The sequence below is a fragment of the Nyctereutes procyonoides genome, unplaced genomic scaffold (assembly GCF_905146905.1).
Source record: "Nyctereutes procyonoides isolate TBG_1078 unplaced genomic scaffold, NYPRO_anot_genome, whole genome shotgun sequence".
Taxonomy (NCBI): domain Eukaryota; kingdom Metazoa; phylum Chordata; class Mammalia; order Carnivora; family Canidae; genus Nyctereutes; species Nyctereutes procyonoides.
The window spans coordinates 5,110,458-5,127,409 of NW_026575051.1; the positions used below are offsets into that span (position 1 = coordinate 5,110,458).

General features: G+C 43.4%; 1 protein-coding gene across 3 annotated transcripts in view; it reads left to right on the forward strand.

The window, feature by feature from the left end:
- The first annotated feature begins 8,747 nt into the window (after positions 1-8,747).
- MAPK14 (mitogen-activated protein kinase 14) overlaps positions 8,748-16,952 on the forward strand; it is an 81,584-nt gene continuing 73,379 nt past the window's right edge. The window contains exon 1 of one of the 3 annotated variants that reach the window (XM_055330559.1): positions 8,748-9,270. In XM_055330559.1, the coding sequence (XP_055186534.1) occupies positions 9,155-9,270 (116 nt within the window). In that variant the 5' untranslated portion in view covers positions 8,748-9,154. The remainder of the gene's footprint in view (positions 9,271-16,952) is intronic. The other 2 variants (XM_055330558.1, XM_055330557.1) reach the window with 2 other exon arrangements.

The window sequence follows — 16,952 nt, forward strand, 5'->3', positions numbered from 1 at the left end:
GTTTTAAAAGTCTATATTATCCTGCTCTTTTAAGAAAATGAGGAGTTACTGAAGATGGCTATAGATCCATTTCTGGGAGAAAGTATAATCATTTTTTTAAAGATTTTATTTATTTATTCATGAGAGTCACAGAAAGAGAGAGGCAGAGACACAGGCAGAGGAAGCAGGCTCCATGCAGGGAGCCCGATGTGGGATTTGATCCTGAGACTCCAGGATCTTGCCTTGGGCCGAAGGCAGGTGCTAAACCACTGAGCCACCCAGGTGTTCCAGTATAATCATTCTTGATCACCTATGGGTATTTTTTTTAAATACTTTATTTCTTTATATATTTATTTATTTGAGAGAGAGAGAGAGAGAGAGAGAGAGAGAGAGAGAGAGAGAGAACAGGGAGAAGGACTCCCAAGCATACTACTTGCTGAGTGTGAGCCTGGTTCGGCGCTTGATCCCATGACCCTGAGGTCATGACCTGAGCCAAAATCAAGAATCAGACCCTTAACTGACGGAGCCATCCAGGTGCCCCTCATCTATATTTCTGAACAATAAAAAAAGCATAAGCTCTAAACTGCTCCCACATAAATGCAGAAAAGTATATCTATATATTATATAGCTATAAGATAACTAGGTAAACACTCAAAATTTGTAGATTACCCAAGTAGTTCTTTTATAGGTGAGGCTGAAAACAAGTTTAATGTATCAGCAACTCTGTTTTCCTTCAGAATGATCATGTATCATCATTATCATCATCATCATCATCACCAATAATTATAGAGCACTTACTATATACCAAACATTGCACTTGATTTTTTTCATGAGTTATTTCATATAATTTCCAGGACAATCCTAGTGCTATTACCCCCATTTTATAGGTGATAAAACCAAGGTTTTTGAAAAGTTAACTGGGCCATAGTCATAGGTTGTATTTTTACCCTCAAAGCACTGAGTAGTAGTCGTGTGTTGTATAGTACCTATGAACTGAAGATCACAAATTTAATAAAACGAGAATGTGATTGGGGGATGTAGAAGAGGATGAAAGAGATATTTTACAATGTATCACTTAGGAGGATTAGTAATTTCTGTGTTTCTCAGAAAAACAGAAATGCACATTAAAACAAGTAATATTTTTCCTTTTCTTCTCCCACCCACAGGAATATTCATCCAGTCTTCCTTACTTTGCCCATGTAATCCTACAATAAGCTTCCGTTGCTAGAATATATCTTTTTTTAAAAAAATATTTTATTTATTTGTTCATGAAAGACACAGAGAGAGGCAGAAGGAGAAGTAGGTTTCATGCAGGAAGCCCAATGTGGGACTTGATCCCAGAACTCCTGGATCATGCCCTGAGCAAAAGGCAGACACTCTACTGCTGAGCCACACAGGTGTCCCAAGAATATATCTTTCCCTGGCAACTGAGAGAGCCTAATCAACCTGCCAATTATACTGAGATTATTTTTTTTAAATTTTTATTTATTTATGATAGTCACACACACACACACACACACACACACACACACACACAGAGACATAGGCAGAGGGAGAAGCAGGCTCCATGCACCGGGAGCCCGACGTGGGATTCGAGCCCGGGTCTCCAGGATCGCGCCCTGGGCCGAAGGCAGGTGCTAAACCGCTGCGCCACCCAGGGATCCCATACTGAGATTACTAAGAAAAACAAAAACAAAAAAACCCCAGCCATCCTGGGTTGGATCCAGGGTTTGGAATTCAGCATTTTGTTTCTGAAAGTGGCACCAAGGCAGGGTTGGCACGAAGCAGGCAGCATATACACCTCAGGGCACAGAGGGAGCAGTGTGGATAGTTCCTATGCTCCAGCAATGGCTGGCATGGGTCATGTGGGGCTCAGCCTGGCCAGGTCTGATCATTTTCAAGGTGAGCAACAATTGCAGATTTTTATCTGAAGTCCTCTCACTTTGAAATGTTGCCAATTACTTTACCCATTTTTTTTTTTTTAAACACAGAACATATCTAACAAAACCCCTCTGCAGGCCAATTCAGCCCGTGGACCATCAGTGTGTGATCTCTGTACCAAGAGCCTTGCTGTCAAAGACACAAAATACCCCCATCTTCTCCCATCACAAATTACAGTTTATCCCCCAAGACTTTCTCTAATTTTCTTTCCAGGCTAAGGTATTTATATTTTCTGGTGTCATGCCCTTTGGAGGCATTACATCCCACTATTTCACTTACAGGAAGTAAGATTTCATTTTATTACCTTCAATCTACATCATTTATATTTTTTTTCTGGATATGTCTCCTGAGGCAAGGGAAATAAAAGCAAAAGTAAATTATTGGGACTGCATCAAAATAAAAAATTTCTGGACAGCGAAACAATCAACAAAATTAAAAGGCAACCTACAGAATGGGAGAAGATATTTGTAAATAACATATCTAATAAAAGGTTAGTATCCAAAATATATAAAGAACAGATACAACTCAATACCCCAAAGATAAATCATTAAAAAATGAGAAGACATGGATATTTCTCCAAAGAAAACATTCAGTTGGCCAACAGACACATGAAAAGATGCTCCACATTACTCATCATCAGAGAAATGCAAACCCAAACCACAATGAGTTATCAACTCACACCTGTCAGAATGGCTACAATTACAAACACAAGAAACAAGTGTTGGTAAGGATGTGGAGAAAAAGGAGCCTTCTTGCACTATTGATAGAAATGCAAACTGGTACAGCTGCTGTGAAAAACAGTATGGAGATTCCTCAGAAAATTAAACATAAAACTATGCTACAATCCAGTAATTGTGTTACTGGGCACTTACTGCCAGAATAACATGCACCCCTTTAATCCCATCCCCTACTTCACCTATCTCCCTACCTCCTCCAGTAGTCATTCGTTTGTTCTCTATAGTTAAGAGTCTTTTTCTTGGTTGTCTCTCTCTTTTTTCCTTTGTTTGTTTTTTTAAATTTTTAAGGGTTTTATTTATTTACTCATGAGAGACACAGAGAGAGAGGCAGAGACATAGGCAGAGGGAGAATTCAAAGGGATACATGCACCCCTATGTTTACTGCAGCACTATTTACAATAGCCAAACTATGGAAGCAGCCCAATTGTCCATCAATAGATGAATGGGTAAAGATGTGGTATATATATATATAATGGAATATAACTCAGCCATAAAAAAAGAATGGAATCTTACCATTTGCAACAACATGGATGGAGCTAGAGAGTATCATGCTAAGTGAAAGAAGTTAGAGAAAGACGATATGTCTCACTCATATGTGGAATTTTTTAAAAGATATTATTTATTTATTCGAGAAACAGATATAGAGAGGCAGAGACACAGGCAGAGGGAGAAGCAGGCTCCATGCAGGGAGCCCGACGTGGGACTTGATCCCGGGTCCCCAGGACCATGCCCTGGGCTGAAGGCAGTGCTAAACTGCTGAGCCACCCAGGCTGCCCTCATATGTGGAATTTAAGAAAGAAAATATACGAGCAGGGACGCTCATTGGTTGAGCATCTGCCTTTGGCTCAGGATCTCGGGGTCTTGGAATCAAGTCCCACATCAGGTTCCCCGCAGGGAACCCTGCTTCTCCCTCTGCCTGGGGGAGAGGGCTACTGGGGGGGGGGGGAAGTAGGGAGATAGGTGAAATAGGGGGTGGGGATTAAATAGTACACTTCTCATGATGAAAAAAAAAATAAAGTGCTTGAGCAGGACTAGTAATATGCACAGGGAAGTGCTTTGGGAAATGAATTGTGTCAGTGGTATGCTCTAAAGGTATAGTGTCCAGTATGGTAGCCACTGGCTACCTGTGGCTATTTAAATTTAATTTCATTAAAATAAAATAAAATAAAAAATTCTTCAGTTGAGCTAGTTACATATCAAGTGCTCACCAGCCACATGTGGCAGAGGCTATCATGCTGAACAGTGTAGGTATAAATCATTTCCACTATCAGAGAAAAGTTCTATCAGACAGGAGAGACTGAAGCAAAAAGTCTAATTGGAGGCCACTACTATTACTATAGTTTAGGGCAAAAGTAATCAAGTCATAACTCGTGGGAGGAACCTCAGTGAGGATGGTTAGCAGAGCTGGGACAGCAGGAAAGCTGTCTTACAGGGTTCATCACATGACTGGCTAAAGGCAGCGAGGTAAAACACATGATTTCCTTATGGGTTGTTTTTTTTGTTGTGGTGGTGGTGGTGGTTATTGTCTGGAGTATGTCATTTCTGGAGTTTGTCCAGTTCCATTATGTCTTTGTGGATTTCCTAGAATCCCTAGTGCTTCATTTTCATTTACTAGCAGGGCACTTGTGACAAAGTATGATAGGAAACTCCTATTTACAGGAGGCAGATGCAGTTTGGTGTGGAGAAAGCAGTGCATTTTAGAAAAAGTTTTCAAACTACACTGACGGGATAATGACCTTTTGGCTGAGACACAATTCGAGGGGGTGTCTGTTACTGACTCCTGAAGGTATCGGTGTGATGGGCCTCTGTATATAGCACGATCAACAACATGCTAAGCTCTACCTAAAATCTTGAAGGTAAGTGTCCACTTAGAAAACAAGTCCCTGGGGGCCCCTGGGTAGCTCAGTTGGTTAAGACTCTGACTCTTGATTTCAGCTCCACCTGTTGGGCTCCTGCTGGGCATGAAGCCTGCTTGAGATTCCTTCTCTGACCCTATCTGTCCGGTGTGAGTGTACTCTCTATCTCTTACAATAAAACAACATAACATAAAATAAAACAATTCTCTGATGCTTCCTGACATTACAAAATATTTCGGTGGGTCTGAAGTTTTTAAGATTTCATTTTCATAGTCTACAAATGTGATTTTGGGCATCAGGCTTCACTACTAACAAATTATTTTAATCTTTGTAGTCCACACTTGGTGCCCATGCAAATAGCATCAGCATCATCTGGGAACATGTTAGAAATTCAGATTCTCAGGCCCCACCTAGCAAGACCTAATTTATCAGAGACTCTGAGGATGGGCCAGCAGTTGGTTTAAAAAGCCCTCCTGGTGATTCTGGCAGTAAAATATGAGGACCACTGTAAATGTAGCCAATTATCTTTACTTGGTCAGTCTTTCTGTGCTAAATTTGGTGGCATTGTTTAAAACAGGCACTTTTGACCTATCCCCTATGTCCCCCATACTACCCATGCTTATCTAGCCATCCCTCTATTCATTTACATAATGTGTTAAAAGTATCTTAAAAAGCCAAGAATAAAACACTTAAACAGAACCCAATTTTCTGATTATTGACCTGATAGATATGAAATCCTGAACCTCAGTTTAGTTGCAATAATATCTTTTCCCTCATATCATCATCTTTCCTCTATCCTCTACAATCATGGTAAGGTAAAATTCGCTTCCAAAATTTCAAATAAGCATTTGTAATTCCATCAGAAACAACAGCCATTTGCCTGTTACCACCTCATGTTCTTATAGGGAATGTATTTGGAATACAGCAACGGCACAAGCGAGGTGCATTGCTTTCAAATATCCTTCAGTCTCTCTATCTGGTGGCTGGGGATGAATAATAAGTTGACAGCCCCTAAGGAGCTGACCATCAGACACATAAACAACTACTTCTAATGCGACTTGGTGAGACTATTATCAGTGGGGTGTGTTGGAGATAAACTCATTTCTGGGGTAGGGATGTTGGAAAGGCTTCCAAGGGGGCCACTGATACGTTGATAGGAGTCAAGAGGAAGAGATAGGAGCCGAGGCAGGTGGGCGTGGGAGGCTCAATCCGAAGGAAGAAAATGAACAGAGCAGTGAGGTCTGGAAGTAGAAGGCGGGCCTGGGCAGTCGGGCTTCAGGAGGAGACGGCGGGGTGGTAAGGAGAGGCTCGGGCTGCAGCCCCAGTACAAAGCAGACCAATGCGTCTGAAAGGATTCGGTTGCAAATCGCAAGCGTTGCCTCTAGTCCTTTGACTAGTAGAGACGATGCCCCCGAGAAATGAGCTTTCCCCGGACTGGGGTCATTCATTCAGGTCACACACGCGGAGCGCTCTCGAAGCGCCTGGGCTGGCGGGCGACGGACGCCCGGCTCTAACCTGCGGCCGCGGCTCCACCGGGGCCCGGCGGGGGCGCGAGTGCCAGCGCCGGGGTCCCACGCTGCTCCGGCCGGGCTGGCGGCGCTGTGGACGCGGCCGCCGGCGGTTCCCGAGCCGTTGCGCCCGAACCCGCGGGCGTTCCGGCGGGCGGGGGACGCGAGCACCCACACCTGCGGTGGGGCCCGGGGTGGGGGTGGGGAGGCCCCTTAACCTGTGCCACCCAGGCCTCCACTTGCTTTGGGGTTTGACTACTCTTGACCGGGGGCCTTCTTAATGCCAGGCCTCGCGCCCTGCACGTCCCGCTCAGCAATTCGCTGAAAGCACCCTACGGCTTTGTCAGGTCGGAAGACGCAGGAGCACCTGGAGGCTGGCTGGAAGGTCACTCAAGTCTGCAACCCTAGCTCTCTGCCCCCCAAGCCCGGCTCCTCCCACCGAAGGACAGTCTTCTGCCCGGGTCTCTCGCTGGGCTCCCCCAGCGCCCGCCCTTTAACCTTTGGAAGTTTACTCAGTCCCTGTCACTATGTGACTACGCCCTGGATTCCTCCTTGGCCCAGCTGCAGTTTTACACTTGCTCGATTACTGTGTTAAAATCTAACACATTCACTTTTTTCGTTCCTTTTTTGTAGATTGTCACCCATCGGCCCCCCCCCCATAAGGCAGGGATTTTTCTTTTTTTAAAAAAATGTTTATTTATTTATTGGCAGGGATTTTTCTGATGGTTGTATTATCAGTGCCTAAACAATGTGGTTTAAGCGCTCGGTCAGTTGTAGATTCCATGTAGGCAGCAACTGTGTCTATTTTTTTAAAGGTTTTATTTATTCATGAGAGACACAGAGAGAGAGAGAGAGAGAGAGAGAGAGAGAGAGAGAGAGAGAGAGAGGCAGAGACACAGGCAGAGGGAGAAGCAGGCTCCAGGCAGGGAGCCCGACGCGGGACTCAATCCCGGGTCTCCAGGACCACGCCCTGGGCTGAAGGCGGCGCTAAACCGCTGAGCCACCCTGGCTACCGAACTGTGTCTATTTTTAAATTGCCTTTTATCAATCAGAAGTGCCTGGCACAGAGTAGGCATTCGGTACATGTTTGTTGAAAGAGTGACTGAATGTACTGTTTAGTTCATTTTTACCCTTTCTGTCACTCCCACTTCACTATCCCAATTTGGTGGATAATCATGAATTCCCTAAGTTCATTCCTACTTCCGAGTTTCCTCCCTTGTATCTATCCACTCATCACCTTGATTCCCCACTCCCACCCGCCATTTCTTACCAATCACATTTTTGCTTCTCGCCTCTTCCTTCAACCTTCATTACTTCTTGGAGGGCTCCCTAGCCTGCAGGTAGCCTTGGAACATTTTCAAGCAGCATGTCTTCATAGGCGAGGGAATCCAGACTAAGCCACATCGGATCCTCCAAGAAAAGCTTTCCAGGAATGACCCATGACTCTGGTTTTTATTTTTGTTTTTCCTTGAGGAGAACTGAGGATCCTGCACTACCTCCCAAGTTGAGATCATGGTCATTATTCATAATTTGTTCAATAAATATTTATGGGGTACCTATTATATTCTAGGCACTGTGCTAGGTGCTGGGACACGATATGCAAAATCTGAGCATTCCAAAGGATGCACGACACGAAAGAGAATGATCATGGGAAGGGTTGAGAAGTGTCCTGGCTTGGACCCAGTTACTTCTAAGAGACATTGTAACAAACTTTAACAAAGGAATAAGTTGGGTACAGTGGCTGTAGGTATGGTTATATAGTATCTTGCTCACTCACACTATCTTGTTCAGCTTTACACTAACCCTATTAGGCGCGGATGTAAGGCAGGAATTACTTCTGCAGAAGCTGGAACTAGAGTCTAAGAGAGGTCAATTGACTTGCCTAACAGGACACCCTCTGCCTTGCTCTCCTTAACCAAGAATCAAATGCTTAAAGCTTTTGAGCAGGAAGCTTCAGAGCAGGATTCAGTTTCAAACCCTCAGAAGTACTCTTTTCAAAAATCCTTCTCCAAGGGGGATGCGGGAGACTTTCCTGAATCAGAACTGCCTGGAGCATATTATAAAAATGCGCGTTCTTGGCGCCTATCACCGACCTATCCACTTAGACTCCCTGTGGGTCCTGGGACTTGGCTTCTTTTTTTTTTATTTTTATTTTTTAGACACTCCAAGTGATTCTTCTGCACATAAACGTTTAAAGACCGTTAGGAGAGTTTGGGTGGAAAACCTCAGACTTAACGTGGAGCTAATATTTGCTTTCGGGATAGGGTTCGTCACAGTTCCGAAGATTAAGCCATATGTCCCCGAACAGATGGAACACAACGGCTTTCTGGCTGGAACCTTCCTTTTCCAAATGTGAGTATTTCTTGGAAGTTGGAGGTTCTGCTGAGCAGATGCTCGGCTGCTGGTGACTACCGGCAGTTCAAAGATCTTTTGGCTCTTTTCCCGACGCCCTATTAGTCGCGGTCGCCTCCCGCCACGGAGCCGGGCGTTTGCCCCGCCGACCACGGTGGGGCGCCCGCGGCGTACGTTGCCTGCCTGTCCCTCCCTTCCCCGGGTCCGCCTTCGCGCCCTTAAGAACAGTCCCCGAGAGTTCCTGCCTCTGGTCTCCAGCTGTTGCTCTTTTCTCGCGAGAAGTGCTCCTCCCATCCCCTCCGGTAGTCCACCCCCTCCCGTGGGCAGGTTCCATATTGGGTAAAATCTCGGCTCGCGGAGAGTCCCGGGAGCTGGTCTCGCGAGAGCACGGCAAGAGACTCCTGTTCGCTGGCTCTGGAGCGGCGATCACTGGAACTTGAGCGGGCGCTGCAGCTGGAGCCGCAGTTCCGCGGCGCAGCCCGGAGTCGGCCCGGTCGGGGGGAGGGTGCAGGGAGAGCGTGGTGGGCGCAGCCCCGAGCCCCGCAGCCTGCCCTTGCCCTTCACGGGGCTCGCCCGCGTCGCTGAGGCGCGTCCGGCAGCTGCGGCTGACAGGGGCCGCGCGCGCGCGCGGGAGTCGGCGGGGTCGCGTCTGCCGCACCTGCGCCGACTGCCAGCTCCGGGTCCCCGCCGGGCCGGGCGGGCGACGAGGGCCCGGGAGCGGGTGCGGGCGCAGGCGGGGCCCCTCAGGGCCACCTCCTAGCCCCGCGGCCGCCGCTGGAAGATGTCTCAGGAGAGGCCCACGTTCTACCGGCAGGAGCTGAATAAGACAATCTGGGAGGTGCCCGAGCGTTACCAGAACCTGTCCCCGGTGGGCTCCGGTGCCTATGGCTCCGTGTGGTGAGTGTCACCGGGCTTGGGTCTGCGGTGGGCTTGGTGGCCCTCAGTACCCCAGAGCCAGGCCTGCCCACACAGCTCAGCGATGCACCAAGCGGTAGGAATTTTCTTTGGGGGAGGGCATCGTTGCCCATTCGACCCCTGCGCTGCACGCCCGGGACCCCTCTGCACCCCTCACTCTGCACCCCTAGGGAGGTGGTCGGCTGCGTGCAGGATGCAGGTCCGCGGTGGGCGGTGGTGCTGGAGCTCGGCCCTGCCTCGCACCCTGCGCAAGCCCTTCTTGGGGGGGGGTGCTGCTCGGGGAGGGGGGCTGGCACAGAGGCCGGGGTGTCTCTCCGGGGGTGGGGGTGTCTCCCTGCCAGCCTCGAGCCGAAGGAGCCTCTGCGGAGGTGCAGCCACTCTGGGCGCGCGGGAGCCTGCCCTCCAAGCAGACAAGCCCGGGGGGCTGCGGGGAGAAGCAGAAGGGCGAAGCTCTACGGGAGACTGCGAGCGTCCGAACAAAACTGACGACCAAGGGCTTTCTGCCCTGGCTTTTTTTTTTTTTTTCTTTTTTTTTTTTTTTGCAGACCTCTTTCGAAATCTCATTTCGAGAGGCATTCTTTTCGAATTCGCACTTGCATTAGCAGCGACCCAAAGAACCGAAAATACCGACTTTATCTCGGCCAGCCTAGTGCCAGCTTGAGTTGTGTGTTTCCGATTCTGTTGAAAGCGTATTTCCTTTTCGCCGAGTGGGGGTGGGTGGTAGTGCCTGCAAGAACACTGCAGCTTGAGAAACTGGCGGCTTCACCGATTAGTCACATACCACTGCTCATTTAAGTATTGTTTGGCAAAAACAGTTTTTTCACTTGGAGCAAGTGAGATTCAGATCCGTTGGACGCGCTCAAGATCAAAAAATCATGAGCAATCTGGGGAGGGACTGTAAGTATTTCTTGATTGCAGTACATCTTGTGAATATTGTGTTTTTAAAGTTCTTTAGAGAGTTCGCAGGCAACTGATCTACATTTGTAGCCTGAGGTACACGATGGTTTTCATAAGGAGAGGGAATATATAGCAAAGGAAGGGAGAGACACTTCTCAGCTTTAATTCACACTGTGTTTAAATTAGATCGATCCAGTAAAATTCTTGGATCTAAAATATTTCACTAGTTTAGGTAGTACACACCATATTCCAGAGTTACTGTAACTTGAGAGCTGCTGATCTGAAACTAATTCCTGTATTCATGTGAATCATTTGTAAAGGGCTCCATAAGATTTTTTTTTGGGGGGGGTGGGGGTGGGGTGGGGAAACGAATTCCAGACTTTTGGATGTGTTAATCTTTATAATTCTTGTGTTTCTTAAAGTCACATAATGAATTTCCTGTTTGCTAGAATCTTCTGGGTAATTGAGATTGTGCAATTGTGTCAAGCAACAGATCATATTGCATTTTCTAGTTCAAGCTGCGTGAGTTCATATTGCTGATGGTCCCGTGCTTGACATCTTTTCCTCATTTTTATAATATGGCAGTTTACGTTTTAAGGGAATTTGCAACATTTTACTGTATCCATCTATATGTGTGATTGATTTGCAAATTTTCAGAGATATATTTGGATAATGGCTCCTTTAATAGCTTATTATTTTACCACTCTTTTTCATTCTGTTATGTCATAATTGACATTAATTTTTGTAGTATCAAGTTTCTGTTTCCAATGATGTTTAAACTTTAATGTAATGATACAGCAGAATAGCTCAACTATGGGGAGTTTAGTGAACCTGAAAACAACTGCTTGCAAGTTGTTGTCCTACTGTTGGTATGAATAGCTCTGTCCTGGAACTGCAGATTCAGATTTAGAGTGAAGTATCATTAAAATGACCTTTACATTTCCTTAGTACTATACTTTTTTGGCTTACAGAAGCCAGAAATATCTGACACTTGGAAGTAATTTTGTTAAACATATTTTAAAAAATATGTATAAAATTATATACACATTGTATAAAATTCAAAAGGCGTAAAAGGATATTTAACGAAAGGTATCCTTTCCTTTCTTGTTCTCCAACTGTGCTATTCCTTTCCTCTGAGACAGCCCCTGTTAAGTTTCTTATGTGTCTTTACAAGGAGGCAGAGCCCATTCACTTGTTTTTAGTAGTATTTCTGCTGAGGGATTTAAAGTGTGACATATGGTATATTGGTGGAAGAAAATGCATCTTATGTGTGTCAGTTGACTATGGCAAATGTAATTGATTTTGGATTGAAAATATCAGAATTTAGATATACATAAGTAAGTGGCATCTCATTCAGAATTATTTGAAGTTATTCTTTCAGTTCTTTCAGATTCTTAGCAGTGTTTTGGGTGTTGCAGCAAACTTTTTTTTTTTTTTTTTTTTTTTTAATTTTTCTTAACAGCATTCTGGAGCCTGTGTTGTTTTTCACTGCCATCATCCTTTAAGAACAGATTTGATTTTAGGGAATAAGAAAATCAAGCTGAATTCAAATAATTTAGAGAATTTGTACTCAAGTCTGGCGAGAAAGATTAGGCATTCAGGTTGGTCTTGTTTTAGGTCAAATAGGAGTTATAACTATAAAGTAATGACAGAATTTCTTGTGTGACTTGTAGAACTGGATCTGAAGTCTGTTCCGAAAAAGAATCTCTGAAAGCATTTTAAGGAATGCAACCTCACGCAAATATGTGTCAGTTTCCTAATTTGATTGCTCCTAAGTGTGATATACTTTGATGTATATTAAAAGTTTTTTATGTTAAACCTATTTTCTCATTTTAATTTTCACTAAGTCTACAGTAAAAAGGCAAGCAGCAGCCTGTATGCTGTGAGTTCAAGATCAAGGAATCAGGGATCCCTGGGTGGCGCAGCGGTTTGGCGCCTGCCTTTGGCCCAGGGCGCGATCCTGGAGACCCGGGATCGAGTCCCACGTCGGGCTCCTGGTGCATGGAGCCTGCTTCTCCCTCTGCCTGTGTCTCTGCCTCTCTCTCTCTCTCTCTGTGACTATCGTAAATAAATAAATAAAAAACCTTTTTTAAAAAAAAAAAAAAAGATCAAGGAATCAGACTAGAAATTGAAAATTGATAAGGTTTTATTTTATTTTTTTAATTTTTCAATTTTTTAAAAAATTGATAAGGTTTTATAATATACCTTTCTTTTTTAAAAGGTAAAGGGAACTAAATAAGTCTTGCAGTTTTAAGGAACTTTGTTGCATTGCCTGTGAGGGGAAATGAAGCAAAATTGTTTAAGAATACTTTGTTGCAAAGCATTGATTTTCTGGTTTTGGGACAGAAGGAGGGACTCTTTGTGGTGAGTTTAAGGAAATATAAACAGGAACTTAAATGCCTTTCCTCTGGGTATGGTTTTTGCAGACCCTTGCTGTTGATTAGAGGAGGTGGGGCCCTGGTAGCCATAAAATAGGTAGCCATAAAATAAAAAATACTCTTAAGTCATAGTCCTTTGTTGATTCAACAACACTGAATACCAGCTATGGACTAGATAATGGGCTAGGTTTCATGAGATAGAGTGCTGAGCAAGACAGTGAGATAATCCATTCCCTCGTCAAGCTAAGTCTAATGTGAATAAAAAAACTACATTTTATGGATTGCTTACTGTTCTAGGCATTTTGCTGTGTAGTTTATATTTATCACGAATGTATTTAGCCTATGCAAGATTTTTTAGTGAGAGGATGGCAAAACTTACTAAGAAATCAAATCCAGCTTCCTAAATGCTCTGTGAAAAAGACTGTATTTACATGAATATAATAAACAAAGCTAAGTTTTAGTGTTAGTAGCCATTCACTGTTTTAAATCTTTTATTTTTTTCTTTTAGGATGAGCCAGGGCACAGATAAATGAAAATACATCATTATTGACTATGCAAAGATGACTTTCTTGACTCCTAATCAGTATGAGGGGCCTGCCCTTTACTTTTCTGGTGACAATAGTAGGCCCTTACTGAACTTTCTTCCCATTTGCTTTTCTTCGTAACCGAAAGCAAGATGGTTCACTGCATGTTGCCAGTACCAACAACAAATAGATATTTAAAGATAATAGCAAATATTTATGTTATTGATATATAAACATAAAGAATTAAAAAAAATAATTCAGTCAAATTTGTTAAAGAGTAATTTTTCTAATTGAATCCCATTTTGATGGATTCTGATGCTTTTCTTCTGGCTCCCATTTTAAAATGAGGGTATCCTGAACCTCTGGCTTTTCAGTTCTGCCAGCTTAATTTCTTGATATTGAAGAGTACTCTGTTTTTGATTTCTCTCTAACTCAGCCTCAGAGATGATGTGTCTGTTGACTTTGCCTTTCATGGGCAATGGTGCAGATGGCGCTGAGTGAGCCCTTGAGACTTTGAATTCAAAGGTAGAGGAATTCACTGGGCTAGATCACTCAGTTTAGTATAAATTGGCATTTTTATGGGATTTTATACTATAAAATATTTTCATTGAAAGCATTATCATTCAGTCTTCACTGACTCTCTCTCTCTCTTTTTTTTTTTTTTTTAAATTCACTGACTCTCTTATTAACCCAGTTATATAGGTGAAGAACTGGACTCATTCATTGAAAGAATGGCTTATTCGTCAGTGGTACTCTGGATTTGGTTTTAGGTTTTCAACACTTTACAAGTCATCTTTTCTCTACCTATAGGCTGCTGAGTTTGTGTGATAGTGCCTTCTTTTTTACTGTTTGTTCCTTCTCCCACTTTTTGTGAAGAGGTTGCTGGGTCACTTGCAATAGAGCTGTGACTGTACAGAACCAATCCCACTAGTGTCATTGCCTAGCTTATCTGTGGGGTAATGACGTAACTTATTAAAGTCACACCTCTTCCTCAGAATTGATAGACCAAAAAATGAACTCATTGCGCAGATCAGATTCTTTTCCCAAGTAATTATTAGGAAGTACAAATACTTAATTCCTGAATTTGTGAATCCTGGTGGTTTGAAATTCTTTAATCTGTATTTAGTAGAGTTGGGACTATCTATACATGCTTGTATTATGTAAGTATAGGATATTAATGAAAATAACTGCCTTTCCAGGCCTTTGAAAAATACATTAGATTTTTGCTCTTTACTGTGAAATTCGATATTGATTTGTTCCTATCCAGGAGGTATCAGTACTGTAATGTTTAATAAAAACTTCATTGTAAAGTGGGTTTCCCTGACTTCAGAACCTAGGGATTTTGTCTCATGGTCGCTATGTACTTGGAAGTCAATGCACAGAAGAAAAAAAAAAGAACTCTTTAAACTTGAAATGTTTATGTAAATAAAGCTGTCAGTATTTAGAAGTTTGTCTTTGCACAGGGTGTGCATAAATTAAGTGCATGTGTGTTAAAGATTTATAAAATGAACCACTTTTCCAGCATTTCAGCCTGTTAAGAGTTTATTCCAGGAAAGAGGAAAATCATGGTCTATAAATTCTGCACTTTTGATAAATAGGTCCCATATTCTGACATCTTGGCTCCTAGACTGAAGGTCAGGGGAGAAAGTACACAAAAGAGAGGAATCTAGGATGACCCCTAAGTTTTGATTTGGGACAAATGGCTAGATTTTAACACCATTATCTGAACTTTAAAGTATTGTAAGTAGGGATCCCTGGGTGGCTCAGCGGTTTGGCGCCTGCCTTGGGCCCAGGGCATGATCCTGGAGTCCTGGGATCGAATCCCACGTCGGGTTCCCTGCATGGAGCCTGTTTCTCCCTCTGCCTGTGTCTCTGCCTCTCTCTCTCTGTCTTTCATGAATAAATAAATAAAATCTTTTAAAAAAAATAAAGTATTGTACGTAATGTGGAAGCAAAGGGAGAGAAAGTTAGGCTCATGCTATTGTCTTTGAGGACAGGACTGTGTATTATACTGATACTTTGAGGACCTGCTATGTATGAGTCATTCTTCAGGTTTTGGAGGTTTTGGAGATGGTGTATGAACAAAGAGACAAAAGTTTCTGCCCATAAGAAACTATATTCTAAGGGGGATAAAAGTAGAAATAGATAACAAATAAAAATTTATAGTATGTCAGATGATTGGTGCTATGGGGAAAATGAAGCAAGGAAAGGAGAGGGAATCCTGGGATGGCTGTGTTGCACTTTTAAGTAGGGTAGTCAGGGTAGGCCTCAATGATGAAGTGACAGCTGAGCAAAGACCAGCAGGAGGTGATGTAGAACACTGATTGGACCTGGGTGGGGAGGGACAAACATTCCAGGCTGAGGGATCAGGAAGTACAAAGGCCCTGAGGCAAAGGCCTCTTTCTCCATAATAGCTAGGAGACCAGTCTGGCTAGCACTGAGTGATCCAGGGGCCAAGTAGTAGTAGAAGAGGGTGGAGGGGCTGCAGATGTGCAGAGGTCAATGAAGGGCCTTACTTGCCTTTATAAGAACTGTGCCTTTTACTCTGCATGAGAGGGGAAGCCACGGAGGGTTCTGACCAGAGGAGAGACATGATCTAATTTATGTTTTAACAGATCACTCTGCTCTGGGGTCTCTATTTTTTCATTCTATTCCCTACCCATTAGAGGTGCTAATTGTAGTTTAGGGTAGAACGGGAGAGTCCCATGAATTGGTGCACAGCCCCAAACCCATGCACTCAATTCTCCTTCCAGAAGACTCAAAGTAACAGAGCTGGTACTTTTGTAGGGCCCTAGAAATCAGGGTATTCCAGTCTAGCTCTTTAAATAACATGGGCTTACTTTAGTTTTTCAGGTTTCTGTTGCCAAAAGGAAGGGAGCAAAGAGATTAGCTCTAGACTCCTGCTGACAAAAGATTAGCCTGCTGACAGGTTGAATGTTTTCTAACTTTTTTGGGCTTCTAGGTTTTTTTCTAATGATTGGATCATATTTTAAAAGACATTTTTACCTTCCTTCAACATTTAAGATTTCATTTATTTTCTGTTTTATTTGGCCATGTATCTGCTTTACATTCCTTTACCTTCCCCCCCCCCCCATATAATAATTTTAGTAGAGGTCTGATTATTGTTACCTGTTACTAATGTTTTGGCTGTGAAGCCTCAGGGACTTCTCTGTTAACTTGAATAAGTCTTACAGATTGAACGATTATACACATATGTGACCCTATAAATACCCATAGGGTTTATTGTCCTCCCTGCCTTTATAGATACAGGCTTCTCTCCTCTTTCATGGAAGCTCTCCCCCCTTTTACTGCTCTATCATCTAGTTGGGGAAAATAAGTGTTCCTAAACACAGATTCCCATGGCAACATAACAAAAAGGTAATAGAACAAATGTTTATTTTGTCTAGCTGCTGTCTGAGTAACTTCAGACCCTGAACACATTGGCTCCTGTTACTTTGAATGATGTTGTTACAGATTTCCTTGTTTTCCTCAAAACCTCTAGCCTTGGTGGTATTGTCACTGTGCCTGTGACATGAAGGAAGGTATGTGAATATGTGTATCTTACTGTCAGTCTACCCACAAGTATGCATTCGTTACTTTTCCAAGCTTATGCTCCAGAGTGGGGGCATCATGCAACACAACCATGCCCCCCCCAAAAAAGCAAAAAACATATCAGTTATCCCTTTTGTTTTCTTATATTCATTAATTTAGTATTGCCATATTAAGCACTGTACTAGATGTTATGTTTATAAAAATAAAAAAACAAAAAAAGCAGACTGCTTTTGAAAAATACCAGTCTAGAAGGGACATGTTACTTTGTTTCCTCAGAGATCACTTTGGAGGGGGAGGGAGGTCCTCTATAGCT